This window comes from Podarcis cretensis, assembly GCF_951804945.1.
Source record: "Podarcis cretensis genome assembly, chromosome: 4".
In the NCBI taxonomy this organism is placed as follows: Eukaryota; Metazoa; Chordata; class Lepidosauria; order Squamata; family Lacertidae; genus Podarcis; species Podarcis cretensis.
Genome location: NC_137173.1, coordinates 60419251 through 60444837, shown reverse-complemented (window position 1 = coordinate 60444837; position 25587 = coordinate 60419251). Strand labels below are relative to the sequence as shown.

At 42.4% G+C, this 25587-nt stretch overlaps 1 protein-coding gene and 1 long non-coding RNA gene across 2 annotated transcripts in view; one reads left to right on the top strand and one right to left on the bottom strand.

The window, feature by feature from the left end:
• Positions 1-12086, top strand: part of TSPAN7 (tetraspanin 7) — a 76301-nt gene extending 64215 nt beyond the window's left edge. Inside the window, exons 5-8 of the mRNA XM_079974539.1 lie at positions 675-830; positions 3792-3875; positions 9300-9372; positions 11035-12086. Of these exons, the coding sequence (XP_079830665.1) occupies positions 675-830; positions 3792-3875; positions 9300-9368 (309 nt within the window). The 3' untranslated portion in view covers positions 9369-9372; positions 11035-12086. The remainder of the gene's footprint in view (positions 1-674; positions 831-3791; positions 3876-9299; positions 9373-11034) is intronic.
• The window catches only part of LOC307215333, a 153453-nt gene that overhangs the window by 99306 nt on the left and 28560 nt on the right, over positions 1-25587 (bottom strand). The gene's annotated exons all lie outside the window — the stretch shown is intronic.

Here is a 25587-nt window from a genome sequence, read left to right as displayed (position 1 = left end):
TATCCATTTGTGATCCATTAATGACCAGTTATTCCTGGTGTTAATGCTAAAGGCTAACCATTTATTGCCAGCATTTGATAACCTTACTATCTTTTGATCAGTGCCTGGGCACATGACTCACTGGTTATTCCCCAGTTCACTTGAGAAGCATTTGGCAAAGCATGCTTGGAATGTTTGAAAATGTTTATTCTGTTCAAGAACTCCAGAAGTCTGATGGTACTTGTGAGCATGTGATGCTCTTTGTAGAAGGCCTGTAGTATATGTTTTGCAGGCAGAAGATCCCAGATTCAGTCTTTGGCATCTCCTAGTAGGGCTGGAAGGACCCTCAACCAGTCAGTGTTGGCCAGGGATGAGGAATATGTGGCTTTCCGGACGTTGCTGGAGTCCAATTCCATCAACCTTAGGCAGTATAGCCAATAGTCAGGGATGGTGAGAATTGTGATCCAGCAATGCCTGGAAGGCCACAAGTTTCCCATCCCCACCACTACCATCGTATCCTGCCCAGGTAAGGTGCAGCAACACCAGTGTAAAAAAGGTGGCTGTATGGATCTGCCCCTCTACAAGGGCCGCTGCTGCTTTTTTGTGATAGTTGGTATAGTTTGAAGTAAGGACGTGAAGCATTTCCTGCTTTTTCTAACTATGGTCTTACTACTATCCTTTCTGATTATTTTTAGCTGAGTTGCTGTGGTGTCCAGAACTACACCAATTGGAGTACTAGTCACTATTTTTATGAACATGGTATCCCCCCAAGCTGCTGCATGAATGCCTCTGACTGCAATCCCTCAGACCTGGCCAACATTACCATTGCTGCTACTAAAATAAACCAGAAGGTATGGACCACTTTGCTTAGTTGCATATTTTTCAGCTTTCTCCATAACAAAAGGCAAAATGTGCTGAAAAGGGGGCACCTGGGGAATTCACTGCAGTCTTACCCATTCATCCTACTGCTTAGCTGCGTTCTAGAGCTGGTGTTTCTCATACTCCAACAGAGAAGAGATGTTTCTCCCATTTCCCAGTGATCCCTGAGCTGACTTCCCATGCCCCTGATTCTCATTCTGACAGAAAACTTCCTCCACAGAGGCAGAGCTGACAAGGCTGAAGAATGCAGCAAGTAAATTCAGATAACCTTGATAGTTATGCCAGTCATCGCGTCTGTCCTCACCTGTTGCTTTTTTTCAACATCTTGCAACCAGTTTTCTGAAAGATGTGCCATGTACTGGATGCTAACAGAGATGAAAATAGAGATGATTGACGTAAAAACCATGCTTCATTAGGCATGTTTACTGCGCCTGTTATAACGCTGTTGGAGTCGTAAAGTGGAGGCAGAACACAGCAACGTTTGACCCCAAGCCAAAAGGGATTGCAAAAAGCACAGCATTTTAGTGAGCATGAGTGAGAACAAACGAGATGAATAAACATGTAGAAAATACGGGTTATTCAACTCACGATTTATGTGACGTATAAAAAAATGAATAAATACCTCTTTAATACTGGAACAGAACTTTTTTCTGTTCAACCTGACTCTCATATAACAGCATTAATGTTGATTTACTGTATCCATTCCCTGTCATTTTATTTACTTCTTCCAGTTTAACAGTTACATCATGAAATAGTGTTACAATATGGAAAAATATAGGGGGGTTATTTTTTGTTTAAAGGTGACCTTTCTTAGTAGGTATATAAATGCAGTCACAAATGAAAAGCTGTTATGATAAAAAGTGAGAATAACTATAATTCTTCCTTTGAGATAAAGCTATTTATCTCTCCTTACGTAAAAACTGATGGTAGCCATCTTCTTCAGTTTTGCTGGGGTGGGGGAGATTCTCCTCTGCTTAAGGATGGGCGCTCCTTGGTTATGATGGTATCATACACCTGGGAGAATCTGGTTGCCCAGGCTAAAAAGCCTAGAAGACCTTTGTTTCCCATGCTGGCATGTGCACAGGAAATGAGAAGTTGCACCAGGGCAACCCAACTAGCATCTTTCATTTGGGCTCAGCGAATGGGCTGGGAAGTCCACAAGGCACCCTGGAGTGATTCCCATTTTGCAGTTGGAAGGGAAAGAAGTGGAGTTGTAGCTCCCTTACACTCCTTTTGTCCTGCCCAGTGTCATTTTCTGACCAACATTTTTCAGGATTTGGTTCTCAACAGCATGCAAGATTGTTCTTCTCATTAGGGTATGTTTCCCTTCCAAATATCAGAGATTGCCTGGCAGGTGAGCAGCAGCATATTGAAAGCCGAATGTGGAATTCAAGAGGGGGGGAGATGGAGCCCATCTTTGTATGATCATCAATTAAATCTAACATTAGATCAGTGCCCAATACCTTATTTTCACATCTCTAACATCAACTAATCCAGGGTCTTTTTGTGCTGAAGCCCTCTTTACAATATGACATACTAGAGAGATGTGAGTCATCACAGGCAATTCCAATGCCGTGGTCAAGGTGAATAGCAGGCCAGCTAGCTGTTATCCCATATTGCTAGATTTAGCCCACATAGGCTATCAGTCTGTATAACCCGGGGTTAGAGCTGTCTCAGAGAAGGTCGGCTGTTGAATCTTTTCGTTCTCTCTTTTTCCTAACTCCTATGAGGTTCCTCCATGCTTAATTATTAACACTTGGCTCATCAAACAAGGCCTAAGATTATCTTTGCAAACAATTGATTTCCTATCCCAGCTCCCAAAGCTATAGCAAAGGCACACAAGAGCTCTGATCTAGTAGGGAGAAGCTGACCTACTACAGGAATGAAGCTGGATTTAATGTAGATCAGATGGTTTGAAGTTGTTTGTGGATTGCCCAAACAGATGTATTTTTGTTTTTTGTTTTTGCTGTCCATCACCTCCTGATATAGATTTAGACATATGTTTTATTCACAGAATAATGCCAAGAAGTTTAACTGATATTAATCTCATATTTAGAATATACTTATTCATAAATACTGATGAGTCCATTTCCCCCCTAAAATATTAGTAAGAGAATAGTTATCTTAATGTGAAAAGGAGTTTGTTCATTAATTATAAAACGTTCTCAGGAGAAACATATTTTGTCAAGTAATTTGTTGTGAATGTTGCAACAGTCTTTTTAAGAATACACAGTGCGGGCAGATGAATTAAAAAGAGTTATGAAATAGATAGCAAACAATGCTGTATTCTGATGAGTTTCAGAAATGTTCACCAAAGTTGAGAGCATTTGTACAGCATGAAGCATAATTTTTTGTTTTGTTTTCAACCTTCAGATCCCTTATGCTGGGGTATTTTGATGCTTCAGCCTCATGGTCCCATTTAAGTTAGTGAGTCACCAAGCCAGGACATGAAGTTGTTAAGAGATCAGGCCTGATCTGGTGAAATCCACTGTCTAGTACTCTCAGTGAAGCCAGTGTGTGGAAGTTGTGGACACTCCCTTGTCTGTTTCAACAGAGGCTTTCAGCAGGAATTTTTCAAATGCATTTTGTCCTAGTTTGCTAAATCTTTAGCTCATTTTTCCCAGACAAACTGTATCCTTCTAATGCTGGCTGGGGCTGATGGGAGTTGTAGTCCAAATAATCTGGAGGGCACCAGGTTGAGCAAACATTGCTTTAAAGAAAGGTACATTATGGTAGCCATACCCTAAAATGTAAAGTTTGAAAAGTTGTATGCAGTTTATCAAATTCACTCAATCTTCCCACAATCTTGGGTTACTCATTAGTATACATTGTGGTGCTGAAGTGCATGTCAAACTGTCTAATCCTTCGTTGAGCACTAAATCAGAGCCAAGTGGATATCCCTATCAAGAGTAATTGGCTGCTTTCTTTTCCAGGGCTGTTACGATCTGATGACCAATTTTATGGAGACAAATATGGGGATCATAGCTGGAGTGGCTTTTGGAATTGCATTCTCACAGGTATACATTTTTAGTGCTTTGAAGGCAAGGTGTGTTTGCTTATTTCTTCAGCTTCTGGGAAGGATTAGGATAAGGGATATGCCTCTCAAACTGTTCGTTAGTTCTTAGGGTCATCTGTTCATTGATTTTTCTTTTTCCAACTTAAATGGAGTTTCTCCTTGGGAATATCGGTTACAGCCCAACAAATGACTGCCTCAAGGGGGTGGGGAGGACCCTTCCATTGGGTCAAATAAAGGTTAACCTAATAAACCAATGGCTTAAATGGAGTGTAAACAACTCACATGCCAAGCAGTTGATGCATGACTTACATAGGTCCCCCCCCCCCCAGCCCAGAGCAGTCTTTTGCGTAAAGGAAATATCAGATTCAGAGAACCATCATCTATGAAACGAAAGCAGATGCCAAGGTAGGCACATTCAAAGGTTCATATTAAGGGCCATCAACAGATAAATTTATTTCAGTTTTCACAATTAACATTTGTAATAAATAAAAGCGTGTTTAGTGTAAATGCTGGGACTGACAGGTATTGGAGACTAACAACATGGAAGGGCCACAGGTCTTAGATGGGGACAAACAGGGCAGAAGAGTTGTTATGCCTGGCTTCTGAGCTTCCCAGAAGCATCTCTGGCAGACTGCTGTTGGAAATCACATTGTTAGGTTTAGTGGACCTTTTGTTCTCATCCAACAGAGTTGTTCTTATGTTCCTATCTTACCCTTCCTCCTGATAGTGCTGAAAAGAGAAGCAAAGATACACTGTACTTTTGCAAGAGGATTGTTGGTGATTCTGGGGGTGATTGATTATGTATGACAGGATGCAAGAGATAACTTAGTACTTTATACCCCACTTTTATATCCCACTCAAGGCAGTGAACATAGGATTCCCAAGTGGTCTCCCACCGAGGCACTGAACAGACCCAAACCTGCTTAGCTTCAGCAATGTGCCCATATCACATGTCATGAGATCACGCCATGTATAATTCACTGTCTTGCATTTCTGAACCATGATCTTTCTGCATTGCTATTGGCAAAGGTCTGTTGTCCATAGCAATCTGTTCTCAAGCCGGCTTTGGCGGAGCTTGATTTCCAGTGGAATGTTATACAAGCATACTTCTAAGTGGCACATCATGAAGACATCCCTTTGGGCTTGTTCTGCACATGGGAAGAAATTCCTTACCTCTGCTTACCACCCCCTCTATGTCAGACAATAAAATGTAACTGTATACCGCACCCTTTCATTATATAATCTGTTTCCATGCTGTTTCTTAGTAATCAATAGCACAATGAAACATCAAACAGCACTGTGTCCTTAACTTTGGAAGGAGATAATCTGCCATGAAGAAACCACCCCAGTTGTTGTTTTTTGCTTCTGCACAATTGAGTGTTTTCCACTTCTCTTTGCTTAATTAGCTAGACTAGAGATGGTTTAGCTTGTGAAAAATGAAGTTTTTTGAAACTAGAAAAAGAAGAAGTCATGAAATACAATAAAAGTGTCCTGCGGCACACTTTCTTTAAGCACACATTTGGGGGGTGGGATGGACTGTGCCTTGGGCCTAAAAGTGTCTGCACAATTCACATTTGCACACTCTTCTGTAGAAGAGACATCTGCGAACCTTTAAGAGATTCTTTTGTTTTAAAATGGTATCGGTCCTTTCAGTTTGAATTGAATAATGAAGAAAGCATTCTTCATAGAAAATGAAGGACCAAACCAAGCTGCACATGGTAAAGTCTAAATTGTCAAAGATTGTGTGTGTTTCAGAAAAGTGACAGCAACCTTCAACATATAATGTGGGTGGACATTTTCCTGTTAGTCCCCAAGTTGTCCTTGTACATTTAGGAAAGAGAATTGTACAGAGTGTAGCTAGTGGTTTAAAAGGTCACTGGTATGCCCTTTGTAAGATGGAATTGCAACCAGGTTACTCATTAAATGGGGACAAATTATAGTACAGCTTTACAGCAATGTTGACCTGCTTTTAATGGGGAATACAGAGCCCAGGCACTTATTTGTAAATGTATTGGAAATCAATTTTACAATGTATAATAACCATTCATTTTCAAATAGTGAAGGCCTGGTGTATTTCACATGCATCATGTTATTGCTTTGTATTTTTTTATTGGTAATTTAATTGTCAAAGGAAGTATTTGTACATTGACTGAGTGAGATACAGTTCATCAGCAAATAGAACTGTTCAGATCTGGGGATTCAATAACTGAATCCCAATTAAGACTGCAGTTCTAACCCCACTTACCTGGGAGTAAGCCCCATTGAATTTAATAGGACTTACGCCAGAAGCGGCTTAGTCATGCTGGCCACATGACCCTGAAGTTGTACGCCGGCTCCCTCGGCCAATAAAGCAAGATGAGCACCGCAACCCCAGAGTCATCTGCAACTGGACCTAATGGTCACGGGTCCCTTTACCTTTACCTTTACTTCTGAGAAGTCATGGTTAAGATTGCACTGTTAGTCATACTGAAACTGAGTAGGTCCACTGAAATCAGTGGGCCTTAAGTTAGTCATTTTGCAGTAGCAGTTGGCAGGGCAGGCAAGGCGGTGTTGCTCACTTGCCTTCCCAACTTTGAGCATTGCTGCTGCTGGTCATGAGAGGGGCAATGCGCAGGGAGCACAGCACAGATGTAGCAGCAGAGCCAGTCCAATACTTCTGCTACAGTACCTGCACTATGCTGAGTTGCCCCCTCTCCCGTGCTTTGCCCCTCCCACTTTCAGGAATCAGCAGCAATTTTCGGTGACAATGCTGCCTTCACTGTGCTACCCCATCGACGACTACTGTCATAATGTACATTTTAATGATTCAGTGGGTCTACTCAAAGTATCCCTAAGTCTAGATCCAACCCATAGTTCATTGGAGACAAAAGTGGAATATAAAATTGGATGCTGAGAATTGCAGCCTGAATACAGGTTTAATTTTGGGCATGAGAAGGATATCTAAGTATTAATATGCCTGCAATCTTTGTGACTGACTAGAGCTTACAACCCACTGTTTTGGTTTTAAAAACCAAACACACTGACTCTGTCACTACCACCAGTCAAAGACATTATAATCTTCCTTAAATTAAGCATACTCCTTACCAGCAAAACAAGACTGTCAAGTATTTCTGTTATATCCAGCTTTCAATGAATGCTGAAGGCACACCTCTTTACCCTGGCCTTTAACATCTGCTTATCTGTGTTTTCAGTACTCACTCTATTCCTGTGACTGTAATCTGTTTTAACTGTTTTTAATTCTGAATTTTAAATTGTTGTAACCCACTCTGAGGCCTGCTGGATAATAAATGTATTATTATTGTTATTAGGCTTTTTGCAAAACGGCAAATTGATTTAATCATTCCAGTGGCAATTTAATACATAAGCATTTTGATAAGGTAACAGTCTCCTCAATCGTAATGTTTGTGTGAAAGAAAATAGCGGAATGTATACTGAATTAAAGCAAGTTGTTGTTGTTGTTGAAAAAAATACATCTCCCCAGAATAGCTTATTTGATTAAATGTATAGCATATTAAATGGTTAACCCGAGCTGTCAAGAAATGTACAGGGGTTATAGGTGAGCATTGACTGTGCTATGAAATGGATAGCCAAATATATCACATGGCATTCTAGTAGATGCTTGTGACATGCATAGAAAGTAAATGACTGTGGTGGACCTCACTCCAATCTTACTTTGTAAGACAACTGATGTCTTCTGTTTTTAGTTATATACATAGTGTAGAATTCCTTTAAAAAATTGAACTAAAAGAGCAGCTGTATTTTACTTTAGTATTGTCAGTTGTCTGTCATTGGTAAACTCTGCACTTGTGAAATGTAGGTTTGTAGCAGAGATAACAAGGAAATGATTGGAAAGTTGTTTGGAGGGGGCCATCTAGAATGAAGACAACCAGTGGGCAACCCGCTCACTTATGTGGATCACAGAAATGCAAAAAGAAGCAGTCTAAGGGATTTGGGGTGTGCTAGACTGGAGGAATACACCCCACAGTGGGAACTGAAAAAGGCAATGTGTCATGGCAGCCAAGAGTCCTCCAAACTCCAAGTGCCACGTTGGACAGATGGAGTGTAGGATGAAATGTAACACTGAACCACTTTGGAAGATTAATCTGATTGAGAGTAACTGACTCTAGAGTACTGGGGTTAAGTGCAAACAGGAACACTTTAATTACAAGTACCTTTTGGTTTACTTTCTTGAACACTTTTGCGTTCTACTATACTCTGCGGCCAAGATGCAGAAAAATGCGACGACTCATGATCACTTAATATGAGATGTCTTGAATGAAGTGAAAAGGCAGCAGCACAACTCCGCAAACAGCTCTGAATGTTAAAACCAAAGCAAGGGTATATATTCCCTGAGCAATAACCTGTGATTGTCAAATAACATAGAACGAACTGAGTGCTGCCAGCCTCTTCTGCTAGTGGCAATTGATTAGAATGTCTAATAAAAGGAGCTCGCATAAGAAAGTTGTGCAGACTCTTAAAGCCTGTACAACATCCATGTGCTTCAAGATAAATGCCAAAGTGATTGCACAGGTGTCTGGCAATGTCTGTAACATCTGAAGTCACTTTGTGTCTGACCCACTGCTTTTGACACACCAACATGGCAGGGAGTAGAAAGAACCTGTGAGGCACATTGCTATCCCTTAACTAAGTACTGTGTAAAGCAGGCAGACCTGGAGCTCATTGTGCAGGTGTCTGCACAGTGAACACTCCAGAGACCACACTGGTCTAGAGGCTGTCTGCCAATGCATACTGGGAAAACAGTGACCCATATTACAGTGAGATTTTCATGGATTATTTGCTGACCTATAACTAGTGTTTAACTGATCTCAGAGATCTTGTATAGCTCAGTTGGTTAGAGCATGGTTCTGTTTCAACCCCCATATGGGGCAGCTGCATATTTCTGCATTGCATTGGATTGGACTAGATGATCCTCGGGGTCCTTCCAATTCTACAATTCTATGATTCTATGATTCTATCTTCATGAGCATATTCTAAGATGCCTGAAAGACAAGAAGCTAAAGAACAACAGATTGTTTTGCAGATACAGCCTTTTTTCAATGTTTAAATATTGAAGGTGAGCTGTAACCATTGGGAAGGGGTGCATATGTCAGCAAGCTGATAGGAATAACACACGTATATATATATTGTATAATAAAGCAAGTCAAAAAGACTTTGATTTCTTAGAAACAAATATAACAAAAGTGAAGTTGCCTGGGTGGGAGATACTTTACAGGAGCTGATGCTTCGCAATTGCATTGATTCTGTGCTTCTATTGTGTCTATTGGCTTAAACATATAATATTTGTGTATTTACATATTTTAAGGGATTAAATAAATAAATAAATAAATAATCCTCAGAAGAGTCCATGGATTTCACAGTGACACTGGACTACATGTATGATATTTTCTCTTTCTCTCTCTAACAGTTGATTGGAATGCTGTTGGCATGTTGCCTGTCCCGATTTATTACTGCCAATCAGTACGAGATGGTGTAACAAGGTGGGTCTGTATATTGCTTTATGCAGGATGTCCTTCCCAAAGTGACTCTGATGCCTTGCTTTTCTGCTTATGAAAGCCCATTACATAGCTGCTTGTATATAGTCAGTCAGTTTTTGCAGCTGGGATGAAAATAGTATAATCAGAGTTAATCAGAGTGGCATTATTAAAAAAAATTAAAAATCCTAAATAGATCTCTTGATTCAGGCAATATACTGGATATGTTTTTGTAACCTTAAAAAGCAACCAACCAACCCCCCCACAAAAAAACACCGTAACAATATCTGCATATCTACTCATAAGGAAGTGTCACAGAATTCAGTGGGGTTTACTCCCAGGAAAGAGTTTACGGGATTTCAATCTTCTGAAGCAAAATATCACTTACATTGCTATTCTGTGGTTTATTTCAATTAATTCATTAAACAGTTACAGTGGTGCCTCGCAAGACGAAAAGAATCCGTTCCACGAGTCTCTTCATCTTGCGGTTTTTTCGTCTTGCGAAGCAAGCCCATTAGCGGCTTAGCGGATTAGCGCTATTAGCGGCTTAGGGGCTTAGCAGATCAGCTGATTAGCGGCTTAGTGGATCAGCTGATAAGCGGCTTAGCGGATCAGCTGTTAAGCAGCTTAGCGGATCAGCTGTTAAGCGGCTTAGCGGCTTAGTGGATCAGCTGATAAGCGGCTTAGCGGATCAGCTGTTAAGCGGCTTAGCGGATCAGCTGTTAAGCAGCTTAGCGGATCAGCTGACAAGCGGCTTAGCGGCTTAGAAAAAGGGGGGAAAGGGAAAAAAAACCCGCAGGAACTCGCAAGACATTTTCGTCTTGCGAAGCAAGCCCATAGGAAATTCGTTTTGCGAAGCATCTCCAAAACGGAAAACCCTTTCGTCTAGCAGGTTTTCCGTCTTGCGAGGCGTTCGTCTTGCGGGGCACCACTGTAGAAGCAAGGGGGGCAGATCATTAGGAGATTTGGAGTTAGTTGATGACACTTTCTTTCCTTTACATTTTGGCCCAGAGAGGCTGTGAAGGTTCTAAACCAGTGATGCACTGGATGTGGGTCAAGAACCTGTAACTTAATTTGGACAAGGTCGAAGTGCTCCCAGTCAGTAGGACTGCTGATCTGGCAATAGGAGTTCAGCATGTTGGTCTCTCCTTGGAAAACCAGGTTTGCAGTTTCAGGATGCTGTTAGTCCTGAGCATGCTCCTGATTTCCCAGATGGCTGCTGCAGTCTGGAGCACTTTTCCTTTGCATAGCTGGAGTGCCAACTGTATCCATTTATGGAAAGGATGGACCTGTATAGCTCAGCTGGTTAGAGTGTGGTGCTGATAATGCCAAGGTTGCAAGTTCAATCCCTGTATGGGACAGCTACATATTCCTGCATTGCAGGGGTTTGGACTAGATGACACTCATGGTCCCTTTCACCTCTACAATTCTATGATTCTAATTATAATTGAAGTAGATATTGTGCTTATATTTGTTAATGTTTTCGCAATACAGGGTTCAATCCAAAGGCTTTCTTTTCCCAGTGGGAGGAAAGTTCTTCTGTTAGAGGAAAGGAACCTTTGATCTAACCCAAAGCATCCTTACTTTCAAAAGAAGATTTTTATGGTTGATGGTAACTAAAACAATCCCTTGTTCTCTCTCCCACCCACCCCTTTCTGTTCTTTCCAGGGGTGTCAAATACAGTGCCTGTTTTCAATCAGGAACTGGATAATTCTTGGAAGACTTCTAAAGAATGTTAGAGCACATACACAACTACACATACACACACACATAAAGCCACCACCTTCTAAACTCTGTACCATGCGTAGTGTACCATTCCGTGAAGTACTGTTGTGCCGCAAAAGTAGCCTGAACCATTCAGCATCCAGTACTGTACACTCCATCCTGAAGGCTCTGCATATGATGGCACTATATGTATGTTCTTGGTCAGACTGTAGTTGCATTGTAAAGTTAACAGAGGTAATTCATTAACAGCAATGATTGGGCTGTGCATGTAGTGACTGGAGGGCGAGATTAGCCTTTCACTATGGTTAATAAATGTCGCACACATCCATATTAAACTTGTATACAAATATATAAATATATATATATATATTATTTGGTTTTTCAGATTTTTAATTTCTTGATTTTTGTTTACTGCTTTACTAAAGTTTTTCAACGTACCCACTCCCTCCCCCACAACTGCCCCAAGAAGAAATCAGTTACATAACTCATGAAGATACTTGAAAAAAGTCCAAAATCTGCTTGAGAGAAATTGTTCTTTTGATGTTCTGCTGCACCTTTGATTCTTAATGTTGTACACCTAGTGGGTTGCCAGTAGGCCTTTGTCTAGTGCATTCTGCCTCTGAATCTGAACCTGTGTAATAGTTACTAAGCTGTGTTTGTTTGCTTACTGTGAAACCAGTAATTTCTGCTTTTTAAAAAATTAGATAATTATGAACTAATCAAACTGTGCTGTAACACTACTTTCTTCTCCCCCCTTTTATTTCTTTTACTCTCCTTTTGCATTGAAGTTGCCACCAAATACATTGTCAAATCAATCAAACGTATGGGGGGGAAAGTGTGTGGAATATTTTTTGGGGTTGGGGAGCAAAAGTTTAAGACCTTTTTTAAAAAGAATAGGAATTTTTAAATAAGGCCTCTGTCTAGCATGCCAACAAGAATGCATTGATATTGTGAGTATTTGTGATATACATATTAATAAATGGAACCATTACGGATTTCTACTGGCCTCCATTTTATTTTTCAGCAATTACACAGACTTCTTTTTTCAATGGCAATGTTATGAAAGCCTGTATCTGCAAAATATTCTTTCCTACCTCATTTCATCCCTCCCCCCCCCCCCCGCCATCACTCTGATGGAGCACCATCTGAACATGGTTTATTTCAGGGCTTGGAAGTGTTCATGTGAACTTTATGTTCACACTGGATAGGGTAGCACTTCGGTTATCATCCAATTTTGGGCGGGGGGCACAAATCAGGTATGAAAAATTGCAACAACATAAAATACACTGCCCTACAGCAATGTGACAATAACATTGTCTTGTTTCTTTTCTGGAGAAAAGAGATAGTACAAGACCAGCTGTATGTATATTGAACATTGTGTTGCTGCCCCACATATGTCTGAAAATCTTACAATTGCAGATGTGATCCGAAGTGTATATGTATATGTATGACATAATTGTTTTCTATTTCTCATATATAATACATTTGCCTAGTATTCATAATTAAATTGCTTCTTCAGATGGCATGCAAATACCAGTTACTACCAATTTCACTGTATAAATATGTTCACTACCTGAACATTAAAGGTATGCTTGAAAGTGACACCAAGTACAAAATGCAAGAGCAAGCGGTTAATTTGAGTGAAGATAAAGGAGCATCTGGACACATCTCAGCTGAAAGAGACATTCATGACTGTGCAGCCTCCTGAAAGCACTGGTGCTTTGATAAACATTTAGGACCAAGGTTCACTGGAGAAGAGGACCCTGCTTCTTGGCTCTTACTGTCCCCTAGTGCGGCAGCACCAGACTCCCTAATTATGATTGAGTAAAACAATTAGGTCAGGTCTTGAGAGGTCTCTGGGGCAATTTTGCAGCCTCATTTCCCTGCCTGGCAGGATGTCTGCCTTGAGGTTCTGACTCAAAATCCCAGTCACCCGGTCAGGGGAGAGACAAGGATGCTGGGCCCTGCATGGTGCCCCTGAGCTCTGGCAGTAGCAGCACTGTTGCATAGCAGCATGATCTGCCAAGTGGGCAATACTCTGATGCTCAGGGGGATAAGCCCTTCTTTCTGAGCCAGATTTAACTAGGTCGTGAGGAAAAGGAGCTGGAAATTTGCAACCAGCTCATAACGAAATGGAAGCATCAGTTAGCTCTTAGTGCTGCAGTGGGACATTTGGACGAAGGTGCTGCTGCCACAGCTACTGGGGGATCCTCATTGTGCTGTCCAGCAGAGCTTTTCCAGGTAATATAGGGTCCGGCCCAAAGGAGGTGGTAGAACTGACGGTAGCTCATTATGACTTGTTTGCATAACATTTTGAGGATAAAATTGCTTGCATCCACTGGGATATAGTGTCTGCTATTTTAGCAGCTGAATCAAGGGGCGTCCAGAGTACTGTCCAGTCCTGTTGTGTTGGGTGAGTTTCAGTAAGGCTCGAGGATGTGGACAAAGTGCTTGGATTGGTTAGGGCAACCACTTGCGCTCTGGACCCTTGTACCTCTTAGCTGATAAAAACTAGCAGAGAGGGGAAACCCTGTGGGACCATGCTTTCAGGGCAGCTACATTTTCCTGGCTTTGCTCCTGCATCTTTCGCAGCAGACTAACAGGAAGATATTAGGCAGGTGGAGCTTTCTTCCTCATTGCTTTATCTATCTGCTAGAAAAGCCTGCCTAATTTCTCTGTGTGCAGCTGCTGTTAAATGAGCAGGAGGAGAGCGGGCAAAGGGGGGCAGGAATGGCAACTCTAATTAAAGGTATGCTTTCACAGAACAAACTGGGCTCTCTTCCTGATTTCCGCTCAATGGTAATGCAGAGAGAGAGAGGCTTGTGGAGGTGCAGCAAAGATGTTCCACTGTGGTGATTTTTAAACCATGAGTACCCTTTGTGAATCAGAAGTAGGGTGTCACCTTTTTAACCTGACCTGCTCCAAAGCCTTAACAGCAGCCTAACAAGCAGACAAAGCTTCCTGGCATTTTGTGTCTTTGCCTGTATAAGCTTCCCCTGATCAATTTTGGTGTCAGGCTATAATTAAAGCTGGAAAGGGGGTGATAAAGCTTGGCTGTGCCTGCTTGGCAAACAGTGCAAAGGTCTAACTGCATGTGAATGCATGTGGTGAACCTTCCAATGGCCCTCCTTTTTTGCTGCAAAGCAGTCTAAAGGGGTGGACAATTTGGAGTACAGCTGGAAGGGAATGCTTTCACAGTCACAACAAGAGAAAGCAATGAGTATGGGGGGTGAAGGACAAAGCACTCCCTCTTCTTGCACCAAGACCCTCCTCACAATGCTGTTTTGCAATGAAGTAGCATCATTGGGCATTCATTGCACACATTTATGGTCCTCAAGTTCTTCAAGTAAACTCGTCACTCCATGCAGCTCTAAGTGCAGCAAAACCCATATTATCTGGGGACAGAGATGGGAAACCTGTGGCCCTCTGGTCAAATGTGCTACTGGTAATGTAGAATTATAACTCTTGAAGGGGGAAAAGTATTGGGACTCCCATAGTCCTTGACCATTGGCCATGCTGGCTGGTTGGTGATGGGGATTTGGAACCTAAACATCTCAAAGACCACTGGGTCTCCATTTCTGCCTTTTGGAGTAGCAGCTTTAATAACACATACAACACAGTGGGGCCAACCTAGAAGGCTCCTCACTGCATACAATCTAAATGCATCTATTCCTCTCCTAAATTGAGGATGGGGTTTGGTTCTGTGGGTTTCCAGCAGAAGTTGACAGTGCACAGTGGTGATTGGCTCCCCCCTGTAATGTCACCAAGACTCCCCCCCCCCAAGTCTTTGATTGTTGTGCATTTAAATATTTCTTTATTTTTAAAAGACAAAGACATGAATGTTCATGTTGTGCTTTCAAAAAACTTTTTTTTAAAGGCAGACAACTTGCTTAAAAGATTGGGGAAAGAGCAAAACAGATAGCTGAGCTGGTATTTGATTTGCTGGTATGAATGCCTGCCATTTCAGTTACTAAGCGGAGCTTGCCCCATGGCTGAGGAGTGTGCTAGAATTGTGAGATTTCTGGGTGCTTCCAGATGAGGGCTTAATACTGTAAATAGGTTGTTCAAATATCGCAAATGGGTCACTAGCAACTGTAGTTGTTTTTTAAAAAAAGATTTCCCCTAGGAAGGATAAATCCGGATTAAATGAGAGGGGAAAACTGGCTGGCATTTTGATGCCAACAACCTCGTTGCATGGGAACATCCACCCTGCAATTAGCACCCATCTGGAAGAACCCTGCCCTTAGCAAAGACCAAGCCTAGCCAAGGGTTTTAAACCTTTATGCCTTGCATGCAAGCACATCTCCAAATTATCTTGGACAAAATATTCTTTTCCTCTTGATGGACGTTAATTCACTTCCTTCCATTATCCCCTTGAGCAAAGAGTTTCCATCATGCTCAGGACCCCAGAATATCCCTCCCTTCCCTTGGCCCTTGTGCAGCAGTAATCCTGATTGAGTACTTGGGGGGACCAGCTCTTGGGCTTTCCCCCACAGGGTCAGATCCTGCACTGCACTGAAGAATAGCACCTATTCTGCTTTATAGCATAATAAGGAGGCCATCCCTGCAGGAAAACAGTTTGCAAAGAAAGCCTGGCACACAACCTGCCACTTCTCTGCTGGCTGGGAAACTTAATCTGATCAAGCAAAGCAGAGCAAGGGTGAAAAGAGCTTGCAAACATTGCTTACTGAGCCTCAAAACAAAATTCCTAGTGGGGCTGTATGCAAGCTGCCCAGCATTGGTGAAGATAGAAAGTTGGCACCCACTGCATTAATTTAGAAGATGAACATTGTCCTGCATGGTACAGCCTAGAAGCAGCAGACTGGGTTGGCATTTGAAGGAGGTGTCAGCTTGCCAAAGCCAGATTGGCCAGAGCCAGGCTTTGACAAGAAGCAATACAAGAGCTGCAGACGGCTCAGAGAAGGCCTTGCTCTCTTCGGGTGGCTGCTCACTTGGCTTCCTGGCTGATGCTGAGCAATGTGGAGTTGCATGAGCAGTGGGAATAATACAAGAGATGCAAATGCATGTAAGATGACAAGGCAGCAAGGAGAGAGAGTGCCAAGCCAGGCCTTCTTTGATTCTTCAGAGCAACAGGGACATCACCTGTTCTTCAAGAATGCTCAAAAATTATAAACGGAGGCTCTGAGATTACATCTGCAAGCTCTCTTAGTACCTTTGGGTGCAGCTTATCAGGCCTTGGAAACTTGAATTTATTTAAAGTAGCTAAGTGTTCCCTTCCACCTCTTTTCCTATCCTGGGCTGCAGTTCCCTCCTTGCATCGTTTAGTCTGCAATCACCAGGATGAACACTACTTTCCTCTTGGGTGAAGACAAAAGCAAAGTAGGTGATGAGCAGTTCTGTCTTCTCTCTGTCACCCAATAGCATTCTCCACGCTGAGGACTATTACTTTGATTGTTCCTCCTCTTGCTTCAGACTTAGCCAACTCAAGTCTGGGTTCACAGTTGTCAGTACCCCCTGCCTAAAAAAAGGGTTCACCAGCCTGCTTGTTTATGCAGACCTATATCAGGATTTTGGGGCCAAAATGGGCAAAAACAACATTTGTAATGCTTCTCAGACTGGCTACTGGTGGCTGTTCTTACTTACCGTAAGTGGCTATTTACATGTCTGAATTAATAGTATCCCAATAGCAGTAGCAAAGGCTGCTATTTTGAAAGTCAGTACTGGCCCTGCATTATAGCAAGCCAAGTCCTTTGCCAAGAAGCTACTTTAACCTATTTGTTAGGTAGGTAGGTATATTTATTTTGATTTATTACATCTATATGCTCTCTTTTCTCTGAGGAGCTCAAGGTGGCGTACTTGGTTCTTCCCCCTCCTCATTTAATCCCCACGAAAATGATATGAGGTCAGTTAGGCTGAGAGGCAGTGACTGCCCCAAGGTTCATGGCCAAGTGGGGATTTGAACCCTGGTCCCCCAGGTCTTAGTCCAATACTGTAACCACTATACAACACTGCTTATCATTTCCAGTTCTTGCTGAACAGCATGCAGGGTTTCCCTTCTAGTTTTTAGAAGGTACATTTGTGGAATGTAAATCAAACTAGCCTTATAAGGCTAGAAAGTGAAAAGGGGAGGGAGAGTGTGTGTGTTATTGGCAATTAGCACAGGTTTTTAAAAAAGTAATTAGCCCTCTTGCCCCAAGAATTAATGAATGTGTTTCATTACACTCCCTAAGGGATAGTCGGCCCAATAACAATCCACTGCAGATTAATGTGACTCTAAAAACTACAAGGTCTGAAAATGCAGGCTGCAAGATGAATGCAGGTGGGCAAACTTACAAAGATGAACATGGGAAGAAATGCTTACGTAAAGATGGGTCATTAATAAAGCTGGATGGGCTAAGGGCATAAAAAAATGAAGCAGTTTCTTTTTCTGTTATGCATATTCAACATGGGTAAGCATGATGCAAACAAACAAACAAGGCCAAATGGCTTGCTAGGGAAAATCTGGAGAAAGAAAATTGGTTTCCACTGATTTCTTGCTCATCTCAGCCACCAATGATGCTATGAAGCAAAATGTACCTTGGATTTTATTAGAACTTCACACTATATTAGGTGCTGCTTTTGAGGTGGTCTTGTTGAGCTGGTCTATTACAGGATTATCTAAGAGAAATCTTGAGTTACATATAATCATTAGAAACTGAGTTCCTCCAGTTACAGATAGGTAGCCGTGTTGGTCTGCCATAGTCAAAACAAAAAAAATTCCTTCCAGTAGCACCTTAAAGACCAACTAAGTTAGTTCTTGGTATGAGCTTTCGTGTGCATGCACACTTGGTATCTGAAGAAGTGTGCATGCACACGAAAGCTCATACCAAGAACTAACTTAGTTGGTCTTTAAGGTGCTACTGGAAGGAATTTTTTTTGTTTTGAGTTCCTCCAGTCATTCTCCATTAGTTAAACCTTCTTGTAATTACACCCTCATGTGGCTAGATTTATATTTCACCACAATGTAAGAGCAATTAGATCTACCCCATCAGTATTTTGAAGTTGTATGGTTCTAGAAAATTATACCATGTGCTTTTGAATAATCTGTCTCTCTCACTGTTTCTCTCTGTGACACACAAATACCTCTTCCCTCAGCTTGTTTCATCCACCATTTCACACTTGCCTCTGCTTCATATACCCCAGATATACATTATACACTACAGTCCTACACAGCCAGACGAATGGTTACTTCTGGGTTTTGCCAGTATGGCATTTGTTCTCACAAAAGGCAGTGGTGGCCACCAACTTGGATGGTTTTAAAAGAGGATTAGATAAAATCATGGAGGATAAGGCTATCAGTGGCAATGCTCTGCCTCCACAGCCAGAGTCAGTAATGCTTTTCTGTTCAAAGCAGGCATGGCCAAACTTGGCCCTCCAACTGTTTTGGAACTACAACTCCCCCCATCACTAGCTAACAGGACCAGTGGTCAGGGATGATGGGAACTGTAGTCCCAAAACAGCTGGAGAACCAAGTTTGGCCATGCCTGGTTTAAAGGAATAGAACACCAAAACTGCTAAGAATAAAAAATGGTCATAAATACAAACCACAAGAGCATAATGAATGAGATAGCAGCAGCAGATGTTTAAAAGTCATCACAATAGACCTAGGCCTTGCCTCCATATATCTTCTAAAACAAAAAAAAGGGGGACTTGCAGTCTACCAATAGGCCAGAAAACAACTTCCTAAGGAAAGGAGTTCCAGAGCCTAGTTATGGTGGCTAAGAAAACCTTGTCCTTTGAACCCACCTGCCTAACCTATGAAGGATACAGAGGAGGGCCTCAGCAGACAAGCTATCAGAACAAGTCACTTCATATACCATATTATTCGCTCTATAGGATGCACCGGACGATAAGCCGCACCTAGTTTGGGGGGGGGGGAGGAAACAAGAAGAAAAAAATTCTGAACCCCAGAAGCCAGAACAGCAAGAGGGATCTGGTTTCTGGGATAGCCTCTTGCTGTTCTGGCTTCAGGGACAGCCTGTGAAGCCTCCGCAGGGCAGTGGGGTGCCTTCACCCTGCTGCCCTGCGGAGGCTTTGTGCAGCCATCCCCAAGCTAGAACAGCGAGACGGAGCGCTGCGCAGCGCTCCGTCTCCCTGTTCTGGCTTTGGGCTTAGCTGCGCAGCCTGCATTCGCTCCATAAGATGCACACACATTTTCCCTTACTTTTTAGAAGGGAAAAAGTGCGTCCTATAGAGCGAAAAATACGGTAGGCGAGTGTGACCTCTAAATCAGTATTGAGGTCACAGATCATTGAGGGCTTTAAGGGCTTATACCAGAAAAGACAAGAGTGCCTGGCGTGCTCTGGTCCATGGGGTCACGAAGAGTCGGACATGACTAAATGACTAAACAACAACAACAACCAGGAACATGAGTTGGTCAAACAGGAGGAACCAATGCAGTTGACACAAATTGGAATTATTTTTTTAAAAAAACAACCAGATGTAAGTTCATACACCATAAACATTTCTGTACTCATCAACAAACTTAGCATGATTTATGTGTGCACACACACACATGCACGCGCACGCATGCACGCACGCACACGCGCACACACACACACACACATTCAAGAATAAAATCTGTTATGGACTATTGCATTATACGTTTGAATGTAAAATATCTCTTTTACCCTCTGGCAAGTTCTTGCTCAATCAAACCAATTTCTTCACTTGTGACTCTTCAACGCACGAGGCCAAGTCAGAAGCTGTCTCTGATCAGAAGAGTGACAGCCTGAGAAGCATAGGTATGTCAGCAAGAGTCAAAAGCAATGAAAAGATCAAACAATCCCATTTCTCCCCACATTCCCTCGTCTCAGTTTCCATGGTTTAAAACAAATTAATCCAGGATGCTTCAAATTCTGAGCTGATGCTGAGGATATTAATTAAGGTGACAACAAACACTGGATTTAGATGAACAGTTGAGGTCCCATAACATGCATATGCAAGGCAAAAAAAATATTTTATTATGTTGCCAAGAACTGTGGAAAGCCTTCTGGGAGAAAGCATTTATTTATTTATTATCTCTATCCTACTGTTTGATTCCAAATAACTACTCAAGACAGCTTGTCTCAATAAGGTCCCAGAGCATTCATCTGAAGGCGTATGAGGCCACCACCTTGCTGAAGCCAGGATCCATTTTTGCACTATATATATAACACAGTATCATAGTGTTTTAAACTGTCATGGCTTTCCTCAAGGAATTCTGGGAGATGTAGTCTGTTAAGAGTGCTGAGAATTGCTAGGAGATCCCTAGTCTCCTCACAGAACTACAATTCCCAGAGTTCCCTGAGGAAAGGGATTGATTTTTAAACTACTATGGGAAATGGAAAGCACAGATGAATCCCCAGTCTGTTCCTTTCCTGGACAGGTGACACCTTGGGAACCACATGTTGGCTGCCTTTGATTCTATGATGGGAAAAAGCTGGGATATAAGTGTTAGGGAGTAAATAGATAAAATTATTTTTAAAATCTAAGCAGCAAACAACACAACTATTCAACAACCAAGAAACAGTGTATAAAGCAAACAACAAGGAGATAGGAGAAACAGACATTCAAGCAGTGGTTGTATCGAAAGATGGCAGTGCCTTCAGTCAGTAGAGGACTGGGAAGGGGAGGCAAATAAACCCCTTGGGATAGGGTGTTCCACATGAGTGCCACAATAGAAAAGGCCTTCTCCCTCTTAGTGTCACCTCAGCACAAAGCTTCCTGCTCACTGATAAAGTGGCAAGACCTGGTCTCTGTGGAGATAGCAGATTAGAAGAAGGTCTAGAAAGGGTAGAGGAAGTAAGAGATGATTACCCCAATTTCTACTGTGTAGTTGCTAGGAGACGAATGGATTCCATCTTGACTTATCACCAGAAAGGCTTTTATGCACATCTCCACTGGACCAGGAGTGCCAAGAATAAAATATATTGGTTTTTTTATTACACTTTTGCCCTCCCCTTTCTCCAATCAGTTCAGAATAGCAAAAATTTCCCTGCCCCCATCTTAGCCTCACAGCAACCCTGAGAGGTATTTCACACTGAGCCACTTGATGAACTTCATGGCCTGTGGGCCGAAGAGGCAGCAAAGCCAGAGATAGGGTTGCCATATATTGAAGAGCAAAAAAGAGGACAGCCTGAGCCACTGCCAGCCTGAGCTGGGCTTGGGCGCCTCTTTCCCCAGCTCGGGCTGGCAGCAGCAGCGATGTGCAGAACAGCCCGAGCGCTGCCAGCCCAAGTGGAGGCAGAATGCCAGCTCCTACCTGATCTTTGCTGCAATGGCCGCACTCTGCTGTGGTGCTTCTGCTTCCACATTTCCTCCTGAGCATGTGTCCCCCTCCAAAAAAAACCCCCACCTCCCACCCCCCCCAAACCCCAGTTATTTCCTTTAAAATGTAAAAATCTGCCTGGGTGGGCATGTTGGCCTCCCAAAAGAGGACATGTCCAGGTTTCCCTGGATGTATGGAAACCCTACCAGAGAGGCAGTGGGAAGTGGTGGCTATCTGAAAGCCATGTATTTTATTTGACTGCAGGTGACTACAGTCATTATGAAATTCCTTTTCTGATACAAGCAGTTGTCTGTAATAGACATGTGTGATATAAATACAAGGCACTGTGTATGCTATATTGAAATTATCAAGAAAAATTACTGTAATTTCAACCCACTTCCTCTTGCGGTAAATAGCATCCCTCCCATGGATATTAATGGTTGTGGGTTATGTACATGCTCAGTTTCTGGAATTTATGACATGGTTCCAAAAAGTATTGATGCAACATGAATGGTATCACAGAATGGCTTTCCTCATTTTTCCAAAGGAAGACAGTGTTCCATAAGCTTTCTTCCTCCTAGCTTTATCCCTTATTGTAATGCTTCTTTGATAGCTAGTTTCTCTCTCAAGCAAATCTGATAGTGAAACAGCGTTGTCTGTGGGGGCAGTGGTGGATCTTGGGGTCTCAAATTTCAGCAGTCTCCTGCATGACACCAAAGTCCAGCACCCCTGTGTCTCTCATGCTCCATTCTAAACCACAGTTGTGGCTTCCCTGGCGGTGCTCCCAAAGCTCCACACCCAGTGCAACCATACTGATCACGCTCCCCTAAATCTGCCTCTGATGGGTGGGGGAGTGGCTTGGATTGAAGGAGTGGATTTTGGGTGATTGAGAAGTGCTAACTCAGTGCCATTAGGCAGAGTTATGGGACAAGTATACAGGGATGGAGTAGAGGCCACTAGCATAAAACATACCTAAGGAGCACTTTCACCCCTTCCTCACATTCCTATATGCAGAGCATTGTCAGAAAGTCCTGTCTGCAAAATACTGCATGTTTTTGCAAGAAGACTTTGCTCCTTTAGAATGCACCTTCAAGCACTCCATTTTCCTTCTATGTTCCTCCCCTGCTTCCCACTCCTTGTATAAGCTAAGGGGTAACATGGCTGTGCATCACAATGTATATTCACTGGCAAAACAGAGGCATCAAACTTCAGGCCTAATAACTCTGTTTCTTTAAAGACCATTATAATCACACCCATTAAAACACTGCCTCTTTCACCTGCATAATGTATTGTGCCATTCTGGATAGTGTCAATGACAGTTGACAGCTCTCTTACCCATTAGGCTATGTTTTTGCTGGATGCAGGTGTTGCTAATCTGATAATGTTGTTGCTGGTTTTGGTGTGTGAATGTGTGTGTGCCTATGCAAGTGACAAGTATTAGCAGGTACTGTGCTGTCTGGTATTCTCTTTCAGGCTTCACAACTGCACTTGTACCTCATCCCCTGCCCCCGCCCCAAGTTTATCAAACTTGTTCTTCCTCTTTTGTGATATGTCGGCAGCTCAAGCAACTGGATGTGCCCTGGCGTTCTGAGGTGATGATTGGCATGCCTAATCACTCTGTCTCCAACTCAGCACTGAAATTGATGAATGAGGGATGATTGCCTGAAACGCGTGATAAATTGGCTCCCACTGGGTGGCCTGCCAAATTCGGTGACAGAAAACAAGCTGTGTCAAACAGCAGGCTTTGTGGGCGCATTCTCTTCTGTAGCCATTTTATGCTCATCAACATTTTACCTGTGTATATGTTCAAATGCCAGGCTACGTGGTGAAACAGAATGCTCCCTGTGGCTGGAAGCTGAGGCCTAGTCTACACAAAAAGCAGAGCAGGTGACTGTAATAGAATCCTGAGGTAGATGAGGAGACTGTACCCTTCAGACAAAGGTGGAGGAAATGCCACTGCATAAATAGATGGTTACAAAAATACTTTGAATGTTTCCAGACAGGTGCTTACTGTGAGATATGCCCAAACCTCTTTGCAAAGTTTTTACATTTTGTCTTTGCCACAGGGGGTGGGATCTTTAGCATCTTCCCACATATACAGCATAGTAGTGTTTGCAGCACATAACTTCCAGGGAGTACCTGGTTTCAGAGGGGCCCACCATAGGAAAGATGAAATCTAGTTTTTAGGACAAAAGGAAGGACAGCTGTTGGTGACAGGAAATCTAAGTAAATTTTTAGAACTAGGAATAGAAAATGAGACAGAAGCAGGAAAGATAAAGGGTGGGGGAGAAGCAGCTCTTTAGGACCCCACAGATTCCTATTTTCTGGTTTCCAAAAAACTCAGTCCTCTATTCCAGCTATGATTTCATTCATTGGCTAAAACAATCAATGAAAAGCAAGAGCAGCTAGGCTGGCTCATCTCGCAGAAATCATTTAGAACATTGCCTACACATTTTGCTTTATAACTTCCTTTTTAGAAGGGCTAGAAATATAGCTTTTTAAAGAAGGGAGTCTGGACCCCCTGTAGACTTAATTAGTCTCTCCTAGGTGCTTACAGGTATCCAGTTACATCTAGGATTCTGAGATTACAAAGCAATAGCTGATCCTCATTTTTGAAAACATAAATCTGTCTCATGCCTTATGCAAAACACACAGGTGCCTGGATAGGAAGGTGGGATTAAATATTCAAAAGTTGAACCAATGGAAGAGAGGTGCTGAAGATGGTCATTCTCTAGGGACAGCTCTGCCAGCTATTACACATGTGATGAGCACTAATCCTACTACTATGCCATCAAAACAGACACTGAAAGCAAGTGTGGTGTAGCAGTTGTGACTGCTAGACTTAGAATAAGGAGACCCAAGTTCAGTTCCCTTCTTGCTCATTGGGTTGCCCTCCCTGTTGAATAGTCACTTTAAAATGTGAAGGTTCATTATTGTTTCACAAGTTGTGTATGTCTTTAAGGGCCAGGGCAAATAACGAGACCCAGTCTTACAGCTGTGAAACATAGCAGGTGCTGCTAGGTTGTGCCGTGTCAGCAATTGGATGTAGTATATAAAGAGCAGCACCTAGCTCTCTCATTTCCCTGGGGGTTGGGTTGGTGGTTGGGTCGTGTTTGTTGTTGTTATCTTTAGTGTAAAAGTTTTTGTTTTTGTTATTAAAACCTTGTTAAAGTTTTTTGAGTTCCTTGTTATGCATAGTCTCCCCAGCAAGCTCTCTGCAGTGCTACTAAACTGCAAATATCCAACACTCCCCAGTCCCCCCCATATGCCTAACCTACCCCCCAAGGTTATTGTGAGGTTAAAAGGGAGATATACAGTTACAATATCCCAAACTCTTTGGCAGAAGAGCAGGATAAAATGAAATGGCTATATACCACAAGGTCATCCTAAAAATCAGTTTACAATGGCAGCAAAATGGGGATATTCAACTAAGTTTTACTCAGAGTAGACCCACTAAAATGAATGAACATGAGTAGATTACTCTCAGTAAATCCACTCTGAGTAAAACTTAGTTGCCTACCACACAAAGACACATCAATACACTTTAAGGCTCTGCAGCTTGTACCGAACTGTTAATTGTCCAAAACTAGGCAAGGCCATATAATCTGTGGCCTCTGTCTAAAAGGAAACATACAAATTCCACTGCCTTGGGCAGTGAAGGGTTACAAGAACAAAGTCTGTTTTGAGGTTTGGAAAAGGAGGTGATTAATTAGCCCCAGCCCATTTCCTGTGCACGTTTTGAACAGCAAGCTATGGACAGGTTGCTCTTCCATTTGTATCTTTGCAACAAATACATCTATAAAGGAAGATGCCTGACATTTGGAGGGAGAAAGAGCAGGGAAACCTCTCTCCTTCCAATTCACATTTTTGCAAACCCAGAGTATTTAGTGATTCTCACTGTGAGGATAATAGTAATCATGAAAAGCATGCTGATGAAATACTGTATAGGGAAACTAATTAGTAAGTGTTACAGTGCTCTTTATGCTTGTTTACCAGCCAAGGGAACACTCAGGCTTATGTGCTGGTGGCAGATGACTAATGAATGGAGACTCGACCTGCTTTCAATGGATAATGACCCAACACATTCAGAATCTGTAATGATAAAATATAAAACAAAAAGGCAATGCCATGTCCTCCCTTCTCCTCTGTCTTTCTCTGTCCTCCAAACATACATATTCAGCCCTAGAACACAATGGCTGTGAAATAAGGTGCCTGTATGTGTGCTTTTGGGACGCAGGTGGCGCTGT